Source organism: Pelophylax lessonae (genome assembly GCF_965119305.1).
Source record: "Pelophylax lessonae genome assembly, chromosome: 7".
NCBI classification, from domain to species: Eukaryota; Metazoa; Chordata; class Amphibia; order Anura; family Ranidae; genus Pelophylax; species Pelophylax lessonae.
The window spans coordinates 40952076-40966193 of record NC_138774.1 but is presented as its reverse complement, the minus strand read 5'-3'; the positions used below and the strand labels follow the sequence as shown (position 1 = coordinate 40966193).

Below are 14118 nucleotides of genomic sequence, written 5' to 3'. Positions count from 1 at the left end.
TGCGATGATTTGCGCCTTCGCTGCATCCAATAAGCGGCCAAGACAGCAGGAGGACATGGTTCATCCTGCAAACGCAGCGTTTGTTTGATAGAAGCAACCAATTCATCCATGAGTGCAAGCTCTTCAGACGAGCCAGGGGGGGAATTATCAACCCCTTCAACCTCAGCTTCCACTTCAGACCCTACAAGATCCAGGAACGAACGGGACCCTGATAAGGAGACCCCAGACATTGCAGCCCCAATCACCATCACCCTCTGAATCAGAGGAAATTGAAACTCTGGCCCGTTTAGTGGATTGAGCAGCCACCAGCATTTGCACCTGAGCAGCAAGGTTAGCCACTACAGTAGCCAAATCACCCCCCGCGGGGGAAACAGCAGCAGTCCCCTGGCCCCCCACTAAGGTGGGAGGAAATTTGCTTTCCTGAGAATCCATGCCCCCAAAAGTGTGTAGGCAGAAAAAGGAGTACTGCCCCTTTAACAGCGCGGCGAGCGCAGCCCACCGCACACAAGCACACACCGACCCCCACAGGGATAACCACAAAACTTAGGCAGGGAATACAGGAATAAGGAAGATAACCTGGAGAGACCACTCAGGCTGCTGCACCGATCGCTGTTGCTCAGGAAAAGGAAGTGCTGTAACACAGACCGCTCCTATAAAGCCTATGAAGGGCTCCACAAACATGGCCGCCGGTGAGGGACTAGCAAAGGCAGAGCATGCAGCGCTAACATGCGGCCCGAGTGATCGCCGCAAAAATGGCGGCGCTTGGCGCCAAAAACGCCGCTCCTATCACACAGATATGGCCAGCACACGTCTGCAGCTATAATAAAAATGGCGGACCGCCGTAGCGGCCGCCGCATGTATGCACCAACATGTGTAAAATCATGTCCCATAATCATACAGCATGTCACACAGATATTCACAGGTTTAACACTGACCAGTGTACAAACAGCCCCCCTCCTTGTAGCCCACAGCAGCAGTAAAACAGACAGGGAGCCAAACAGTGTGAACAGGCATGCAGGTTACACAGTCCCAGACTGACACCCACTACACAGACAGGTCCCCACACAGAATACACTTACCTGAATGGCGTAGGGAACCCGCACAAGCGATCAAGCCACTGCACATGGGACAGGGAGAGTCGCAGTCAGGACGCAGCAGAACCGCGGTGCGAAACCGCATGGCGTCCAGTGAGGTAGCCACCTCACCATAGCATCCCTGCAGCGAACAGGGATGGGTCGTTCACATATGCCAGGAAAAATACCTGACTGAATGCTCGATGGCAGGCTGGGAAGCCACTGGCCCACAACCTGCGACCAGGGGGGTCAGCCCAAGACCCAGCCTGCACGATCCTCTTCATCAGAGGAACTAACTAAGCTGACAAAAGTAACAGCTAAGTAAAGAGAGAGAGAAAAAACTCAAATAAAATCAAAAAAGAAGAAAAAGGCTGAGACCAAATGTAGAAACCAGCATAGAAACATCCAGCTACTCCTGACAAGCCAGACAATGAAACTGAGGTATGGTTACAGGAAGTAGGAGGGTATTGACTGAGGGGACCACCCCCTGGGGGTGGGATATGTTAAAAGCTTTAATATTGACATATTCTGTTGCCTAGCTACTCCTACGGAGCAAAGGTCAATTACCCCATTGTGACGAATATGAAGAGGCGGCAACTGTCGGAGGACGTAAGAGAAATGTTGTTTTTCCTTTTTTTTGTAAGACATGAAAAAGCAGAGATGATTAAATACCACCAAAAGAAAGCTCTATTTGACCGTGCAATTGTCATTCAAAGTGTGAGAGCGCTGAAAGTTGAAAATTGGGATGGGCAGGAAGGGGGTTAAAGTGCACGGTAGGGAAGTGGTTAAAATTATAGCAACAGGTGAGTTGGGGGACTCTTTACATTAGCATGACAACAGCAGCTGGCTTACCTGAGCGTGACTAGAAGATGCTCCGCTGGAGGCACACAGCGTCTCATATTCGTGTCCATTCGCTGAAGACTTGTTAACAATTTATCCAGGAGGAAATCAAAGGTGGTTACAGACATCCTAGTGAAATTAAAAAATTTAACTGGATAACGTCTCAAATCGGCGAAGTGTAGAGAAAAAAATCCCTCAGAGGGACTCTTCCAATAGATGCAACGTTTTCTCAGAAATATCTTCCTCCTCCGGCTCTCCACTCTCCTCACGTAACACATGAGCATGAGGCATGTCACCTCATCCCAAAATCTGGAAGGGGCCATTGCTTGTTTTGCTAGGAAAGACGCAGGAAAGACGCAAGAACACACAGGAAACACACTGTGTCTTTCACTGTGACCACAAAGCAGCATGGGAAACCCAATGCATGCTGGAGAAGTGCAAAGGGACTTGGGAAATAATAAAAAAGGATGAAAAAAAAAGAAAGGATGAAAAACGGATCTAAAACGGAAGAAAAACGGATGGAAAATGTATAGCAATATGAAAAAAAAGGATATAAACGGACGAAAAACGGACATCGGCGGACAAAAAACGGACGTCGGCGTATGCAAAAACGGACGTCGGCGGATGCAAAAACGGACGTCGGCGGATACAAAAATTGACATCCGTGTCCGTTTTTACAGTGACTGAACTGAAGAAGAAAACTGAACGTCCGTGTGAAAGGACCCTAATGCAGCATTACCCAGCACAGTCCCAACACAAGGACAAGGAGATTTGCCCCAAATACTATTTCTTCATCTCCCAGGAAAGTATTATGTTGTTGTGCAATGAGAATAATGGGACATGTTGTATTTCTGCACAGCACATTTTATCATTCTATTACACATCATAGCCTGCTGCAGAGCACAACAATAGCATGGAAGGTAAATAGAAAAGAAAAATGAAAGCACTGCAATGGGTGTTGGAAATATTTTGCAGCACATTAAAAAATGCGCAAGAACCAATCACAAGTGGCGGGATCACCAGATAATGCGCAAGAACCAATCACAAGTGGCGGGATCAAATAAGAAGAAAAGAATAAATAACCGGCTGCAGTGATCACTAATAACATGAAGACACAGACACATAGGGCTGATATGAATTTTGGGGGTAACATAAACTTTAAAATTGAGGTTAAAGCAGAGCTCTATAGGAACATTTTTTTTTTTTTAAGTTTGGTTGGAGTCAGGAAGGGTTAGAATGTCAGTCGGGTTTTATTGTTCTTTAACTTCTTCCAGCCCAATCCTGACATTTCTCTCCTACATGTATTAATCAGGACTTTTTTTTTATTTTTTGCTAGAAAATTACTCAGAACTCCCAAATATGATATATTTTTAGGCAGAGGCCCTAGAGCAGGGGTGGGGAACCTATGGTTCGGGGGCCGTATGCGGCCCCCGAAGTCATCTGGTCCGGTCCCCCATGCAGCTGAGTCTGTGTCTCTCAGCTGATCTGTCAGAATGGAGTTGATGCTTCCTGTATAGTTCCTGCTCCGTTCTGACAGTCTGAGTGAGTCACAGGCGGAGTGATATCAAATGCACCTGTGACCAATACAGGAAACATCGCCTCTTCCTCCACCATGGCTCTGCTACACTTCTCCTAGCCAGCATTTCCCGCCAGCAGCACACACAGCAGTACCAGCCAGAGCCAGCAGTACTCACAGCAGTACACACAGCAGTACCCACAGCAGAACCAGCAGTACTAGCCAGAGCCAGCAGTACCAGCCAGAGTCAGCAGTACATACAACAGTACCAGCCAGCAGTACCTACAGCACAGTACCAGCCAGCAGTACCCACAGCAATAGCAGCCAGCAGTACATGCCAGCAGTACCAGCCTGAGCCAGCAGTACCAGCCAGCACTACCCACAGCACAGTACCAGCCATCAGTACCAGCCTGAGCCAGCAGTACCCACAGCAGTACCAGCCAGCAGTACCTACAGCACAGTACCAGCCTGAGTCAGCAGTACCCACAGCAGTATCAGCCTGAGCCAGCAGTACCATCCAGCAGTACTCACAGCACAGTACAAGCCAGCAGTACCAGCCTGAGCCAGCAGTACCAGCCAGCTGTACCCACCAGCAGTACCAGCCAGCTGTACCCACCAGCAGTACCTGCCAGCAGTTCTTTTCAAAACTTACCAACACAAAAAAGTCCTCTGCGCTCCAGACTGACCGATGCAAACCTGGAAAACCTGTTGCGAGTAGCAACATCATCAATACCAGCTAACATCACACACTTCACCCCAAAGAGAAGCAGTTGCAGCCATCACATTAGGGGTGAGATAATTAAATGTTTGACCAAATATAACAGGCTTATTTTTAAGGTGATAATTTTGTACGGCCCCCGAATGGTTTTATAAATACCCAAATGGCCCTTGGCAGAAAAAAGGTTCCCCACCCCTGCCCTAGAGAATAAAATGGAGCAGTGGTTACCAGTTTAGAGTTACACAGGAGGTCTAGCTCTAGAATTATTCTTCTCACTAGAACGCTTGTGGTGATTCCTTATGTGTGCTGCGAACACCGTTTACATATGTGTGCGTGACCTACGTATGTGTTCACTTCTGTGTGTGACCAGGGGGGGGACAGGGGGAACATTAACATTTTTATTTATTTACACTGTCCCTTTATTTTTTTTTTATCACTTTTATTCCTATCACAAGAAATATAAACCTCCTTTGTGATAGGAATAAGACATGACAGGTCCTCTTTATGGAGAGATTTTGGATCTATAAGAATGTCAGCACTTTTTAGACATGGTATATATAGTATATATTTATTCACCACAACCCTATATTTTATATATTATCAAACATTGAGTATTATATTGTGTTTGTGCTAAAATTAATTTTAGTTTATATATATATTTTTTTTAAATATGCGTTTGCTAAACAGTTGCAAAAACATTTTGTGACATAAGAAATTACATCTGCCATCATTTATTTGGAAATGCCGTTTGCTCATAGAAAATATATCATTGTTGGGGGTTTAAAGTGACTTTTTAGCAAAAAATATTAATACTAACATACATGAAAAATGTAAAAATTGCTCTGATAGAGAAGAGGTTAAACAGTCTGTGTCCCCATAGAGAGATTTATGTTCTCTTCCTGCTCTGTGTGACACCCATCATTTGGATAGGAAGTGAGGGAAAATCTCTCTCATAGTAGCACAAAGAGCAATAAAATGCTGCCAGATGTCCTAACCCTTCCTTGATCTCTCCAAAACTGAAACAGAAAAAGTTGAGTTTTAAAGAATACCTAGAGCCAAAACTATTTTTATTTTAGCTGACCTCTGTATTTCTCCATCTGTGTCTCGTTAGGAGAATTGCTCCTCACTTCCTGTCCTATAGACTCAACTGGAAGGGAGAGGAAATCCTGGTTTAGAGGTCACAGTGACCCCATTGGAATATTTCTCCTCTATTCCTGATCTCCTGACAACACAAAATGTTAGATGGCTTCTCAGTTTTATTCCCGGTGACATTGGTGATCAGGACACATAGAGAGGGTGAATCTACCTAACGGGGACACAGACAGCAATATAAACCTGACAGAGGCTCTAACCCCTCACCACTCCATCCAAATCTGAAATAAGTTTTACTTTTAGTTATGTTTCCCATCTGACAGATGAGACTGAGCACAGCGCCCCCTCCAGGATGAGACTAAGCACAGCGCCCCCTCCAGGATGAGGCTGAGCACAGCGCCCCCTCCAGGATGAGGCTGAGCACAGCGCCCCCTCCAGGATGAGGCTGAGCACAGCGCCCCCTCCAGGATGAGGCTGAGCACAGCGCCCCCTCCAGGATGAGGCTGAGCACAGCGCCCCCTCCAGGATGAGGCTGAGCACAGCGCCCCCTCCAGGATGAGGCTGAGCACAGCGCCCCCTCCAGGATGAGGCTGAGCACAGCGCCCCCTCCAGGATGAGGCTGAGCACAGCGCCCCCTCCAGGATGAGACTGAGCACAGCGCCCCCTCCAGGATGAGACTGAGCACAGCGCCCCCTCCAGGATGAGACTGAGCACAGCGCCCCCTCCAGGATGAGACTGAGCACAGCGCCCCCTCCAGGATGAGACTGAGCACAGCGCCCCCACCAGTATGAGACTGAGCACAGCGCCCCCTCCAGGATGAGACTGAGCACAGCGCCCCCTCCAGGATGAGACTGAGCACAGCGCCCCCTCCAGGATGAGACTGAGCACAGCGCCCCCTCCAGGATGAGACTGAGCACAGCGCCCCCTCCAGGATGAGACTGAGCACAGCGCCCCCTCCAGGATGAGATGTATAACAGGAAATAGGTGTGATGAGTGAGAAGGTGAAATGTATTGTCAGCTGATACATTGTAATGTCTTCTGACCCCCCGACCTCTCCGTCCATCATCAGCTCCGTACACAAGATCAATAAAGATCCTTCAGAGCCTGGAGAGCCGTATTGTCATCTTCACACAGACAGGACATGGTTGTCACTTCCACAATACTTCTACCTTTATCACTAAACATTGATTTCTACCATTCTATACATCCCCCCTCCCCCACTGACAAGATGTCATCTATATTGTCCTCTACTTACCACACTCCACCCCTGACACCCCCAGAATAATCAGGATGAGGGGGGTCATCATCTTCATCCTCCCCGCTCTCCTCTATAGAGACCCCAAAACACGACACCTTCCACTTCACCCAGCTCAGGACACTCTGTGTACAGGAAGGCGGAGCTCTGTGCTGATTGGAGGAATATTCCTCTCTATCCAATAGGAAAATTATTACATAGAGGATCAGCAGTTACCGGGCAGAATAACAGAACGAAGGTTGGAGATGAGAAGCCACAAAGTGAAAGTGAAATCTGGAGACATTCCACCAATAGAATTCTAGGAATCCCCCAAATCCCCCCAATCATCTCCTAATACCGGGCATGGGAGAGATCCACAGGAAATCCCAGAGACCAATCACAGGAGGGATCTCTACTTATTGATCTACAGAGAACCCTCCACACCATTCTACACCAGAGAAGGAGCTTACAATCTAATGACCCCCCACTGACATACAGACACACTCAGGACAATGCTGGGAAATGGGGGTCACCTATTAGTGCCCATTACCAGGATGGGAGTGGTTAGTAATATAAGTGTATAAACAATTTAATTTGTATCCAATCAGAAAGAAGGTAAATCTACAGAACTGTTAGAAGAAGGAGATTGTGAGATCAGATTGTAACATATGTGGCCAGATTAACCACTTGAGTACCAGCCTGTCATAACCCTTCATTACCAGACCATTTTCCAGGGCTGGGATACTTTTAAAATGACTCAGTAATGAAACGCTGTTCCCACATTCATTTTATATCATTTTTAGACAGATAGAGCTTTATTTTGGTGGATTTTATTTATTTTTTTATTATTATATAAAAGAAAAAGAACAAAAGAAAAAAGATTTCCCTAACTTTCTGATATAAACACATCAAATAGAAATTCCAGGAGGGAAATAACAGACCAGGAATGGACGCTTTTTGGAAAGTAGACACCCCAAGGTGATCTCATTTTGCCACAATTTTTGGGGAAATGAAGAAGCATGCTGGCATTGAGGTAGTTAAAAACATGGAACTTGGTCATAGTACACTAGATAGAGCACATTAAATGTACAGGTCATACAGAGGGAGGGGGAAGTGAAGGGGTTAATTTACAGGTCACATACAGTGGGAGGATGGAGATGAAGGGGTTAAGGTGGAGGACTGGGGAGACAGAGACAATAATATACAGCTGACATAAAAAGACAGAATGGAGATGAGATGTACAGAGGGGGGGGGGGGGGGAGGGTAAAAGGGTTAAAAAAATCCAACAATCAATTACCCATTTGACCCTCTGAAGGTTTTACCCCCTCATGACCAGGACATTTTTTGTTATTCAGCACTGAACTACTTTAACTGGCAATTGCTCCGTCATGCAACATTGTACCCAAATTACATCCATATAATTTAATTATTTAAATATTAATTTTTTCACACTAATAGAGCTTTCTTTTGATGGTATTTGATCACCACTGGATTTTTTTTTTATATAAACAAAAAAGCCCAACAATTTAGGAAAAAAAAAACAATATTGGTTACTTTCTGTTATAAAACATTACTAAAAAAACGTTTTTAAAAAAAATCTAATTTCTTCATAAATTTAGGCCAAAATGTATTTTGCTACCTCTTTGGTAAAAAAAAACAAAAACAAAATGAATAAATAAAAAAAATCACAATACGTGTATATTAATTGGTTTGTGTAAAAGTTATAGCCTCTACAAACTCTGGTATTTATACTGGAATTGAAGCAAGCTATGACACTATACTGGTAATGGCAGTGATCAGACACTTATAGTGGGACTGTGATAGTGTGGTGGACAATCTAGCACTAACAGATCCTCGCTTGGAGGTTCACTAACTGACACTGACATCACTAGTGACACTTATACAGTGATATAAAACTGTGCACTGTCACTGTACTAATGACACTGGCTAGAAAGGGGTTAACATCAAATATCAATCAAGGGATTAACTGTGTGCCTAACAAGTGTAATGTGTGTAATATGTGCTGCTAACACATCTGGCAGTTCTTTTAGGAAATAGCCAGGTTACTGAACTGTGCACAGAGCTCTGTGTGTTTGTAAACACAGGACTCTGTGCTGTGATTGGCTACAGCAGATCAACAGGTCCACAACCAAAATCATTGGCCAGGACCGGCTGACAAACTTGTGCTGTAGCGATTCACAGTACAGATCGGCATGCGTGCCCTAAACCCGGAAACTGGCTGCTGACATACAGTACATGTATGTGGCGGTGCCTGTACATCCCACCAGCAGTAACATTACTGTGACCTGGATGGGAAGAGGTTAAACCCTCCACCTTAAATCTGCGTACAATTCTTTATTGATAAATCCTCTTCCTCCTTAGTGAGGGGGAGGGGATGGAAACTTTTTTTTTACCTAAAAGGGGCCCCTAGGTGGGTTATTCCATAATGTGCCCTCTAGTGCTGCTCAATCACCGATCCCAGCTACTTCCATCTTCCCCCCAATCTTTCTTACAGGTTCTGTGTGTTCATCCTCAATGGCCAGGCTGCAATGACGTTAGGAGCCACATCACCGTGGCATAGATCTGGTGACATAAGATACATTGATGTGTGCAAGCACAGCTCAGTGTACATTACCACTGACAGGTGGGGGGACTTTTGATAGAAGAGACCATCAGGTCTCATCTCCCATAAAAACCCTCCCTGTCTGTGTTTTTAAAATTTTTGAATTCAATACCACTTTAAATGTAAACTGTACATTTGCAATCATTGTGATTGGTCATGACAGCAGTCACAAGGTACAGAGTCACTCTGATTGGCTCTGTACAGTGTATATGATCTGTGCTTTCTGATGAGAGTTCAGATGACAGTAATTCATATACACACTGGCTGCCCATGGGGTTTTCTGTGGAACCATTTATAACCAGCATTTCAGAATCACATGTCCACCACTCCTCTGTTTCAGGGTCAGTTCACCTCATGAATCTCACAGGAAGGTTCTTGCGTCCCTGTACAATTCACATACAATCCGGGTGCAGTGCGGTTTCAGACCATTTATTTGAATGGACTGAAATCACACCAGACTGCACCAAAAGTAGTGCATGCACAGCAACTGGATGGCACGGTACTATTGTCCCATGCAATCTGGTGCAGTCAAATACCGTGTATGTGACACCTCCATTTGGGGTGTCATTAGCATTGCACTGACACCCACTGCAGATTGCAAGTGCAGTGCTTTTATAACACAGTGAGGGAAGTGCACACGATATGAAGGCACTTAGCCTCCTAGGCCATTCTATCATGTGCCTGCAGGTTATCAAGGCCTCACTTTGCTTTGCTGAGAGTTGCTGAAGCTGACTGAGGGACTGTCGTCTGAGGATCTAGTCTGGTGCCACTGGGTGAAAGTGCTGAGGAAATTAGAAAGAGGCAACCAGGGCTGCTGTAGAGATCATGATGCCCTGTACAGCCTTCCTGACCCCTTCCAACCCCGAACAGCGGCACCCACTTTATCCGCCTATAGCCAGAAATGATGGGGCTCAATGAAATGTAATCTAAGTCCTGGTAAGCAAGTAGGAAAGAAGGCATGGTCTAGTAAAATCCTTTTATTTATTTAGGCAGAAATTAACAATAAAGCTGCCCCCGGCCCCCCTGTTTAGCTGATGAGGCCTGGGCCCAGTACAACAGCACAGTACTGCCTTATCAGCGGCCCTGGAGGACAACCAATTTTCCAAGGACATTAGTGAGCACAGAGTGGTGAGAGAGATCCTAGAGACTGTGTGCTGCTGCCATCCTTCTTATACTAGAGTCAGTGTGTTTACAGGGGACAAACAGGTTGATTTACTAAAGCCAACTAGACTGTGCACTTTGCAAAGTGCGTTTTGCTAAAGAGCTTAGTAAATGAGGAGAAGCTTCACTTTGCAAATAATATCCAATCATGTGCAAGGAAAAAAAACACAGCATTTTTGCTTGCACATGATTGGATGATGGAAGTCAGCAGAGCTTCTGCTCATTTACTAAGCTCTGGACCAACTGGGCACAAGCGGAAGCACTGCTGATTAGCCGGAAGCCGGAAGCTGCGAGTGATCCACAGCACACACACAGCGAGGGGAGCTGTGAGCTGTGTGTGTGTGTGGAGGAGGATCGGAGGAGGAGCCGCGAGCAGCACGTGCAGGGGGGAGCGGGGGAAGCCGCACTAGGAAGCCGGGGGCCGGGTGCAGGAGCCTCGGTGCCTCGGACCAGGGAGACAGTGCGGGGACAGAGCAGCAGTGGCGACAGAGCGGGGACAGAGCAGCAGCGGGCGGATACAAGGACCTGACAGGACCTGGACCTGACCGAGAGATGTAAGTAGGAAGCAACTGATCTGCTGGTAGGGGGGTGGGCTGGTGGGGGACTACAAGTACAAACTACATACAAGTACAAAAACTACTGGTGAGTATCTGGTGAGTATCTGCAAATGGTGAGTATCTGCGACTGGTAAGTATCTGCGACTGGTGAGTATCTGCGACTGGTGAGTATCTGCGACTGGTAAGTATCTGAGACTGGTAAGTATCTGCAACTGGTGAGTATCTGCGACTGGTAAGTATCTGCGACTGGTGAGTATCTGCAACTGGTGAGTATCTTTGCGACTGGTGAGTATCTTGCGACTGGTGAGTATCTTTGCGACTGGTGAGGATCTTTGCGACTGGTAAGTATCTGTGCGACTGGTAAGTATCTTAGCGACTGGTTAGTATATTAGCGACTGGTGAGTACCCCAGGTTTAGTACCAGGGGCGATAGAGGTAGTGTAGGTAAGGAAGAGCAGGTCATTAACTTTATCCCCATAGAGTAGTGGGTAATAATGTCCGACAGGATTGCGGATGCCACTCAGTGCACTTCTTGCTGCATGTATGAGTTCCTTGATGAACAAATCGAGGGCGAATACTGCTGTGCAAGATGTGAGCGACTTGTTGCTCTGGAAGCCCACATCGTGGATCTAGAAAACACAGTGGCAAGACTGCGTTGTATCAACAACCTGGAAAGGAGCTTGGACATTACCCATCAGGCGCTGGCAGGGGCCAGCATAGAGGAGGGAGGAATAGAGGAGACGCAAGCAGCAGAGGTACGCAGCTGGGTGACCGTTAGGAAGGTTAGTGGGAAGAGCGTCAGGGAGGCCAGCCCTGAGTTGGTACACCCTAACATATTTGCCGAGTTGCAGGTTGAGAGGGATATCAACTCAGGGGTGGCAGTGCTGGAGCAGGTGCCCTCCCCCGGCTACCAGGGGAGGGGCGGCTCCAGGAAGAATGGGGGCCGTGACTCAGGATCTGGCAGACAGATTATTGTGCGGGCCTGGGGGTGACCCAGCGGTCATGGTGCATGTGGGCACTAATGACAAAGTAAAAGGAAGGTGGAGGATCCTAAAGAACGATTTCAGGGACTTAGGTAATAGATTGAGGAATAGGACCTCCAAGGTGGTTTTCTCTGAAATACTGCCTGTACCTCGAGCCACACAGGAGAGGCAGAAGGAGATTAGGGAACTTAACAAGTGGCTGAGGAATTGGTGTAGGAAGGAGGGGTTTGGGTTCCTGGAGAACTGGGCTGACTTCTTAGTCGGCTACCGGCTCTTTAGTAAGGATGGGTTGCACCTTAATGGGGACGGTACAGCTCTTTTGGGGAGAAAGATGGCCATCTAGTTGGAGGAGCTTTTAAACTAGGAGATGGGGGGGAGGGCTCAGAGGTAGAGTCAGTCAGGAGGGAGCAAAGGACTGAAGCTAGTATTAGAGTCAGCAGCGACACTAGGGCCATAACGTCAATTGGCAGGTCTGTGCGGGAAAACCTCAGACCAAACATGAATAAACATAACCACCAATCACGTTTAACTTCCGTAAAACTAAGAGGGGTATATGCTAATGCCAGGAGCCTAGCTAATAAAATGGATGAGTTGGAAATGTTAGTACATGAGGAGGACATAGACCTTGTGGTAATAACAGAGACTTGGTTCCACCCCTCTCATGACTGGCTGGCCAATATCCAAGGGTATTCGGTGTACCAGAAGGACAGGGTAGGAAAAAGAGGGGGAGGGGTATGTCTATACGTCAAGAACAATGTAAGGGTGATACAGAGGAGTGACATTACGGAAGGGATGAGTATGGAGTTAGAATCCGTGTGTGTAGAACTCCTACAGAGATGTATAGTAACTAAGTAGAACTACTTCACTACTGTACTTAAGTACGGAAAGGTGGTATCTGTACTTTCCTGGAGTAGAATTTTTTTCTCCTACTTCCACTTTTACTGTACTTCACTACATTTTTTCGATGATTTCAATACTTCTACTCCAATATTTTTTTTGTTGTGCTGCATAGTTACTCGTTACTATTATAAAAATTACCACTGCCAGAACAGTAGATGGCAGGTTTCATGAAGCTCAAAACATGTGTATTATCAGCGCATACGAAAATAAATGCTACTGTATGTATAAATAAAAGCTGCATTTGAAATAATAAAAAACAATATGATGTTCAAACTTTTGACTTCTTTCTTTAATAACTATATAACACAGTACTTGTACTTTCAGTACTTGAGTAGCAATTTTTTTTCAAAACTACTGGTACTTTTACTTTCAGTACTTGAGTAGCAAAATTAAAAAAAAAACTACTTGCAATACTTAAGTACAAAAAATGTTGAATACTTTAGTACTTCTACTCAAGTCACTTTTTGATCGAGCACTTGTACTTTTACTCAAGTATGGGTTTCGAGTACTTTATACAACTCTGGAACTCCATAGGGAAGGAGAAAAGGGAAAAGTAATTGTGGGGGTTTGCGATAGGCCACCTAAACAAGAGGAGGAGGTAGAGCTGGAACTTTTAGCACTATTGGGTAAAGTGGCAAAACTAGGATCAGTCATCATATTGGGGGACTTCAATTATCCCGACATTGACTGGGAAGAGGGGACTACACACTCACAGATGGCCTATCTATTCATGGAAACCTTACAGGATAATTACATGTCACAGTTGGTGGATTCTCCGACTAGAGAAAATGCAGTCTTGGATCTATTGATCACTAATGACCCAGACCTAATCTCGCAGGTAGGAGTCAAGGACAACCTGGGCTCTAGCGATCACAGGATGATCACAGTTAGTGTAAATAACAATATAACACGGCAAGTGGGGAACATAAGAACCCTAAACTTCAGAAGGGCAAACTTTCCAAAATTATACTCCTTGATGGAAAGGGTAAACTGGGACCAAACTCTGGGATCCCTGACCACAGAGGAAAAATGGGAATGCTTTAGGAATATATTAAGCAAATGCATCTTGCAGTGCATTCCTATGGGAAATAAATTTAGAAGAGACAAAGCCAAACCTGGCTGGCTAAACCATAGCATTAAAAAACTTATTAGGGGAAAAAAATTGGCCTTCAGGAAATATAAATCAGAGGGCACAGTATCGGCTTTCGACCAATACGAGGAGGCAAATAAGAAAAGTAAACACGAAATCAAGATGGCTAAAATATACTTTGAGAGACAAATAGCGGAGGATAGTAAAAAAAACCCAAAGAAATTCTTTAAATATATCAACAGCAAAAAAGCTAGGGCTGAGCATATTGCATACATAATCAACGATGATGGGAGGATGGTTACAGGGGACACTGAAAAAGCAACCGTTCTCGT

General features: G+C 45.7%; 2 protein-coding genes across 2 annotated transcripts in view; both read right to left on the bottom strand.

Moving 5' to 3' along the window:
- LOC309559756 (major histocompatibility complex class I-related gene protein-like) overlaps window positions 1-6613 on the bottom strand; it is a gene marked incomplete at its 3' end in the record, with an annotated part of 86016 nt that extends 79403 nt beyond the window's left edge. The window contains exon 1 of the mRNA XM_082263192.1: window positions 6495-6613. Coding sequence (XP_082119318.1) covers window positions 6495-6552 — 58 coding nt within the window. The 5' untranslated portion in view covers window positions 6553-6613. The remainder of the gene's footprint in view (window positions 1-6494) is intronic.
- The window catches only part of LOC309559451 (class I histocompatibility antigen, F10 alpha chain-like), a 751751-nt gene that overhangs the window by 95980 nt on the left and 641653 nt on the right, over window positions 1-14118 (bottom strand). The gene's annotated exons all lie outside the window — the stretch shown is intronic.